We start from the raw sequence: 8474 nt of genomic DNA on the forward strand, positions 1-8474 counted from the left end.
AATATTATTCTATTAAACTCTCAGTACAGAACATTAATAAAGAATATAGATTCTAAAAACAAATGGAATGTCGCAACAACACTTTAGTAGGCTCACAACACTTCTTTAACATCATAAATCGATTAAGCATCAGTTCGAAAAAACTCAAGAAATATTTGGCTGCAAATACCAACTGGCGGGAAGATCTAATCGAATACAGCCTGTCTATTGAAATCGTCTCTTCTCAAAATTTAAACCAACTTCCATAGTCAGCAGGATACAGCAACTCAACATCTTTTGCACATTCATTACAGTTATTGCAAGCTCTGTTAAGATTAAAACAGAGTAATTAATTTCCTTTCATTACATTTAAACTCAAGACATAGCTATAATGTCTCTCGTATCTGGACTGTTTTTATTGTTAAATGATTATAATATAAGGTTTTTCACATCCAGCTACAAAGCTACCCTTCTCTGGATATTCAAAATTCTGAAAGGCACACATTTTAAGATAGCTATGAGATTATTCAACTCATTCAATATACTATATCTCAAGAAATGATTTTTAATTGTTTGAATGTTTATTCAAAACTTTGGCACCTGTAACGAATGGTTCCAGCTAATTCCCATTAAAATTCAGGGCTCATCCCCTGCTGTGATAACAGCGCATATAGCCCATTGTACAGCTTTACGCTAAACAAACAAGCATCCAAATGAACAATCGTGTCTCATCTCATTCTAACTTTAACCAGTTACATGTGATGCAAAAACAATAGTATGATACACGTGGAGTTGTTAATATAGCACGTTATATTTTCAACCTAGTTGTTATATTCTGAAACGATTTATAATACCTGTTAACCCTATATATAATATATTAAATTTTAAATCGTAATGCTTTATTAGATTTTTATGTAAAACTACACAGTAATAATCAGTGATTTATGTATGTTTATTGACTCTGGTCTTACTAATTGGGTATATATAGACTCTATTAACATTTTAAACACATTTTACTAAACTATTTCCGTACCAAGTTGCTTGTGGATCCATGACTTTGTTGTTTATAAGATCTTTAATATCATATCAATCACACAAGAAGCTGAAAACTACTGTGGTCCAGTGTTTATCTTTTGTCATTTTTTTGCTGTGAGCAATGTGATAGGCAAAGACATAAAATTACACAATATATGGACTTTATAGATAGTGAAGAATAAAAAGAAGTCGTAATTCTCGGGTTAAATTTATGTACACTGTATTATTGTATTTTTCAACGTAACAATTAGGATTTGGGTTTAATTTATTAATTTTTATATATTCTCTCGTTGTTTGAACAACATTTTAAAATGTTGCCGTTTACATTTCTTAAAATTAACGAAGGAAATAGTTGTGTAGAAAAATAATAGTAAACAATTTACCATGAAAATATCGTATTATTATGATTTTAGATGGTCTTTTTGTTTAAAAAACATATCGCATACTTGCTAAATTTAATTCACAAACTTACTATTCTCTTGGACATGGGTTTCCAAACCTCCCAGAAGATTACACATCCTATATGATACCCCCACCCCACCTAATGAATCTATTAATGCTGAATGCTTTAACAATATTATGTACTCTGTGTATTTGATAGTCCTTCTGAAACATTCTTGCGGACCTCCGTTGGTGAGCCCCTGCTCTAGGAGTCAATAGATTATTTTTCGTCGAAGATACATAATAGGTTCACTGCTTAACTGGTTTCCATGACCTGCGAACATATTACCTTTGTTTGTGTGTGTGAAGTACTTTAAATCATGAAGCGAAATTTCTAGATAGAAAATACCTGAAAGTTTTTTATTTGACACAGACGACACTTCAGAAAAATTGTTGACTATTTACCCTTTTTCCTTCACTGCTACAATATTCTTAAAATAAGTGTCTAAAACATTACTCATATATATATTCCATTATAATATGTTGAAATTATAGATATCGAGCTTAGAAGGGAGGTAAAATAACTTTGGATATTTCGATTTTTTTAGTCCTAATCTTTGTGGAAACTTGCCAGCTAGAAACTGTTGTCCAGGATGGACGGCAAGACCAGGACTTTATCCATCATTATGTATAGTCCGTAAGTGATTTAGTTCACCGCCATGTCTTCTCATATACTATTATAGATAGAAATAAAAATTCCTTTTTTCTTGTAATAATGGATTCATGTATGTGGTGGGTACAGTTAATGATCTTGCCAATCATGTATAACATTCTCACCCTAATTTCTCATTCTCTGTAGAAAATCCTGCAGACTCTTTACCTTTCTGAACTTCAAGACTGTTGTTTCAGACAATGACGTCATTGCTTCAGTCCATTACACACCTACAGACTCTCTACCTCTCTGGACATAGACTTTTGTTTTAGATGATGGCATCATTGCTTCAGTTCACCACAAACTTACAGACTCTACCCTTCTGAACTTCAAGACTATTATCTCAGGCGATAGTGTCATTGCTTCATTCCTTTACAAATCTCCAAATTCTCTACCTCTCAACATCAGTTCTATTATTTCAGATGATGGCATCATTGCTTCAGTTCACCACAAACTTACAGACTCTACCCTTCTGAACTTCAAGACTATTATCTCAGACGATAATGTCATTGCTTCATTCCTTTACAAATCTCCAAATTCTCTACCTCTCAACATCAGTTCTATTATTTCAGATGATGGTATCATTGCATCAGTTGATCACAAACTTACAGACTCTGACAGTTTCCTTTTTTATAGATTTACATATTCTCAATATATATAAAAAAATATTTCTCCTTCACAAGCTTCATGTTTACGAATGTTACGTAGTAATGGCGAAAATTTTGCCACTATGCTGAAGAATTATCTATTTTATTCAGAACTAGAGATTATCCTGAAAACATTATCCAGCTAATCTAAGACTTAATACATTCCAACCTGTAAGCCAGTCAAACAAGAACAACAGTTACTGTTATTCTTGCTTACTACCACCTGTCTCCACAGGCTGTTAATATTATGAGAAACCGCTATCGCATTATATTGGATAATCCCTAACTTAAAAATGTTTTACCTATTCTCCGTTGACCTCGTACACAAATAATAATAACCTGACTCTATTCTGATCCGCAGCACACTGATAAAACCAGTAGATCTTCGTACTTTTCCTTGCCATACACATTTTTCTTCCTGTAAATTATTCTGTAAAAGAACCTTCAGGTATCTACCATATTAAATGTCATTCTATCTCTGTTTTTGTATGTCTAGTGTATTTCTATTATCCTACTGTTTATGTCGATCAGACTGACCACCGACTAGATGAATATTTACTTCACTTTAAAACCAGCAATACTGAAAAATTCGTTATTCTTATTTTCTATCAGTGGACTGCCTATTCATGTTATCTTCCAACAGTCAAAGGAAATTATAACAGTCAGGGGCGCAAACAATGTTGCATTATCCACCTTGTGGGTAGCCTTGCCCGACAAGGTTTCAAACACCAAATTTATCTTATTTTATTTTATTCTACCACTTTCTGTAGTTATTAATGTTTCAAATTTATATATTCTTACTCTTCTATCTAAATTTTATTTCTATATTTGTTATTTGTCGTTTTCATTAGTTGCTTGCTATATTTCATGTATTTTATTTTTCATTATTGACCTTCTTTCTTTTCTCTCTCTCTCTCTCTCTTCATTCCATCACACACATTCACCCACCCCTTGTTGGTTTCTACCAACGAAGAATCTTCTTCAGTTTCTTCTATTTTCTGCTTCAGGACTCTTACACTTTATTCCTACTAACTCTCCCAGTATAGGTCATTTGGCCAAAATGTTGACCACTTAATGCATTTTTTCCTTGCAGCGAATTTAAGTTTTCGGGTTTTATCATACTTTAGCTGTATTTGTCTGCTATTCATGTTACTTTTTAACATAGTTAATAATCTTGAATCATGTTAGGAATTAAGAAAACCAATAACTGAATAATTTTTAAATATTTTATGAGTATGGATATATTTTGATCAATACATCTTGCTAAGATATATTTATTATGTATGTGATAATAATCGTTCTTACAAAAAGTAGAATTTATAATTTTCAAACTTACACTTATTGGCCACATTATTAACACCACACCTGACATCGAGCTACATCACATGTTACCACGATAATGGTCTGTATTCGATGTAACATAGACTTCATAAGATACTAGAAGGTGTTTTATTCGACTGTATCCCATTTGTCAAGGACCTTAACCTGTAACTGGCTCATGGATGTAGACATTAAAGATCATCCCAAGTGTGTTTAATCGAATTGAGAACCAGTTATTGTGTTGGTCAAGGTATCTCACTGGCACACTCTTCTAATCAATTTGGCTATTTATCATGCATTATTATTGCATTAAGTTAATGCAATGATTTTTTTTTCACTGTTGAAAATGTCTTTTTTCCGTCTGAGTGGCAATGTAAAATAGTAGGTGGATGTAATTGGCAACAATGTTCATGTGCACTTTGAATATAATTCGACCTCCTAAATGGATCATATTACCCAATCATCTCAGCGTTATATCACATTCAGCATCTTGTATTAGCGGAATGGCACAAACAGAGCAAAGTGTCTCGAGTGGTTTCTTGATATTCTACTCAACTTCCAGTGCAAAAAAGGGGTGAAATGCGACTCATCAGACACATCACGTTTCAATTTCATTTATTGTCCACATTTTGGGTTCTGAGCACCTCTTAGCCGTGTTTTCTTATTTGCAATTTTGGACTGGCAGATAAATGTCATATGAAATTTTTTGTGATGTCTTTTTCAGGATAGAAATTAAGGTAGTCGAATTCTAATCACTATGAATGGAACCGGTCAATCGGGACAAGTACTGCACTTTACAGTTCAGTCAAATTGTCTTCTGGACTTTTTCCCTTGTATGTCACCGGTCTCAGTTTTTATTTGTTTTTCGTTGTTGTTTTAGAAAGGGTGGAGACAGATATATTCCATTTCAATTGCCACAATTTCATAGATCGTGACAACAGATGTCTTTAAACAGCTAGTTAAAGGAATGGTCTTTGGTTATATGTTCCTAGACAGGTATTCATTCTCATGGTACAATGAAAGTCAAGCGGTTTTTACCCATTGCTTCTCACTCTAACGATGATATAATTACATCTCTATATTTTAGGGTCCAAGCAATCACTTGCTATATAATTTGCAAACAAATGTAATAGTGTTCTACATATGTGGCCAATCAGTGTAATAACATAATAACATTCAAATATTTTTTCATATCAGCAGTTTACAATAACTAAATTATCATTATAACATATTTATTCCTCTTCAAACGTATTGGATTTTCTACTACCTTTTGAATGTAAAATGCTCAGCAAAACTAAGTATTTCTACTGTTTGTATAAACTTTGACCTGAAGATGCTTACGTTAAGTTTGGTAATACACGTGTAACTTTCCCATTAAAACATACTTACTTAAAAGAAGAATAAGTAATATTTTCACAATATCCCTAGTTTGTTTTTCAAGTGGTGTTCTATAATTTCAGTGAGAGATTAGTTTTTAATTACATTAACTGTAAGTGAATTGAAATTATTATTATTTTGAGCTACAGATGAAAACGCAATCAAAGTATTTTTGAAAATTTTCATAGTATTGTAATACATACATTGGAAATACATTAGGTAATGCTTGTTTTGTTTTTCTCCAGCAATATGTACAAGGTCTTGTGGAAACGGACGTTGTATTGGGCCTAACACGTGTTACTGTAATAATGGGTCTTTTTCTGCTACATGTACTAGTGAAGAACCTATTGGACCATTTAGTCCAGGTCCGGGTGAACCTGATGGAAATGGAGGGCCTGGATATGTCAAAAATAATGGTCGATATATTCCAGTCGGTCCAGATAGACCGAATGGAAATGGCGGGACTGGAGGTGGCAGAAATAATGGTAGATATATTCCAACGTCTCCTTCTGGTCAGTATACGAAGTAATTTAGTAAGAAATGTGTATCGTACAATATTGATGATTATTGATGAGTATTAAGTTTTTAAATTATATATTATATTTAAGCTAAGCAATTAAAAACTTTGGGATTGTCTATAACCGTAGTGACTATATAGCTTGGAACTGTTTGAAAAGATGTGATTATACAAGTGAAAGTGTTGATATTATAAAAGAGGTCAAGTTTTTACCCTGAAAGTTGTTAGTTTTTAATGAAATCCAAAACGACGTCATACGAGCATGGTATATGTTATTCAAGTATAATGATATCTATTGAAGTAGACACCCTCCATATTTGGGGTAGCAGAAGACTAAGTGCTCGTGGTAATCTATGGTTATCTCGCAAGTCTCGTCCTGTTATTTTTTTTCAACTGACATGTTTCAATCTGTGAAAGTTTATGGTTTTGTTGGCCAAACACGTGGTTGAATGACATTATGTGAAAGGTTAACGATAAAAAACTTTGATTCAGTCTAACATTTAGTGACTAACTTAATATCACAATTTTAATTAATATGCTTTTGCAGTAGTAAATTCCAGGACAAAGAAGAAAAAAAAGCTAGCAACTACAACCAATAAATCTCAAAGTGTTTCGTAATTTTGTAATTTTCAGACTGAAAGAGATAAGGGTGCAGGAATAGTAAGCTAGGGATATTTAACCTTTGACATACAGAATTTGAACGAAAGAAAGTGTGTGTGGCTAAAAAATTATTCACATCAACCAACAATTAGGTATAGAAATATGACCACGTTCTGTATTTTTAGTGTTTTTTTTTTTCTTAATACTCGTAACTCTATTAGATTCAGCTGCAACGGCTAAATATATCTTCTTGTGTCACATATATATTCCACTTACTTCCTTAATTACTATAAAGTTAGACCCACACAAAAAACAGGCATTTAGTTAATATTCAAATCTCTGCATACGGCGATTCCAATGACAACGATAGTGTGGTAAATGTATCTCTGAAGAGTAACTGAATGTCAATTTGTGCGTGTGTGTGTGTGTGTTTGGCTTCAGAGAAACTGAGGAAATAAGTAGAATATATGCGACGCAAGAAGATACATTTAGCTGTTGCATCTGAATTTGTAGCATGCAGAGTTGTTAATGTTACTTTAATGCATGGTTGTGTGTGTTTAGCTTCAGAGAAACTGAGGAAGTAAGTGGAAGACATGCGATGCAAGAAAATACCACTTGTGACAAAATTTTTTAAATCCACTTCCTTTCATGTTTATCTATAAACGTTTGATTATTTTTGAGTATGTACAGTATAGGTTTGCATAGACACGCACATACACATATTTATATAACCAGTTTACGTACAATCGATTTGAAGACCAACTATTTTTGAATTTAGATTTAAAGCCACTATCATCGTTTCTTTAATTGATTATCATTTTAATATTTAAACGGCTCTGCAAGATTGTGAGACAAAACACCAAGTACTTTACAATCCCTGAATAAGTCTTGGCTGGTCTTTAATTATGTGATATTCACCGAGCATTTCCGTCTGTGTTACTTGGTTGGGATGTTTATAGATAAAATGGGTAATTCATCACCCATTGCTAGCCCTTCTATATCTACTGAACTACAGAGTGTTGAGTACGTTATATTAAAACGATTTTGAATAAGCAAATCAGTAAGTTGCATGAAGCCACAGCCGAACGAAGGAACGAAATGTATTAGAACTATATTATGACACTGGGGTTATGTAGGTAGCGTGATGCCACCGAAAATTGATCGATTTTGAGACGATAATATAACGGTTCTTTCAAACGCAAAATATTATATACTCAGACCATAAAGATTTGTTCAGATCGGGGATTGAGATTTTCCAAGACGGGGATATTTCTTATACTCCATGCCATTAGAAAACAGAAGAATATAGATCAACTTATGAGCCCTGCAACAAGTCGTACCCAAGCCGTGGTGAGTAAAGTGCGGATTCTTGTGACAGGTGAAAATTCACAAAATAAAAGCCAGAGACAATAACCGTCCACGTGTCCTAGGCTGCTCTTATGTGTGCAGAACTGAACTATTGAACCTAACATTGCTTATTTGTTGTGTATACTAATGTCTAACATGTGCACAGCAATATCTTATTACTTTCAACATGAAAAGCAAGCTTTTGTTTTTCAGGCATAACAACCGAAAATTATTTTTCGTTTGTTTACTTTGCGGATGAACTTAGTCAAGTAAAAAATAAATAATATTGTTGCGTCAGCGAGGTCACGTGACTAGTGTCACACCACGTTTTCTAGAAATATCCTGTTCCTTCGTGAACGCCCTAACATTTACTAGATTGGGGGTTGTCTGGTATATATAAGATGGTCACAACGTGACGGGAACAGTGTAATGAATAATTTAATGTATGCGGACAAAATATTGTTGGCCTCGTGAGACGTGAGATATAGCGTTTGTTATAGAGCGACTGTTGAAATTAAGTGTATCGTAAAGTTGTATTCGGAAAGAATAAACCAGTTTT

The 8474-nt window shown here is 33.3% G+C and overlaps 1 protein-coding gene across 2 annotated transcripts in view; it reads left to right on the top strand.

Moving 5' to 3' along the window:
• Window positions 1-8474, top strand: part of LOC106457842 (fibrillin-1-like) — a 44075-nt gene that overhangs the window by 16310 nt on the left and 19291 nt on the right. The window contains exons 2-3 of one of the 2 annotated variants that reach the window (XM_013917293.2): window positions 2004-2092; window positions 5697-5963. In XM_013917293.2, the coding sequence (XP_013772747.2) occupies window positions 2004-2092; window positions 5697-5963 (356 nt within the window). The remainder of the gene's footprint in view (window positions 1-2003; window positions 2093-5696; window positions 5964-8474) is intronic. The other variant, XM_022383887.1, reaches the window with a different exon arrangement.

This window comes from Limulus polyphemus, unplaced genomic scaffold (assembly GCF_000517525.1).
Source record: "Limulus polyphemus unplaced genomic scaffold, Limulus_polyphemus-2.1.2 Scaffold380, whole genome shotgun sequence".
NCBI classification, from domain to species: Eukaryota; Metazoa; Arthropoda; class Merostomata; order Xiphosura; family Limulidae; genus Limulus; species Limulus polyphemus.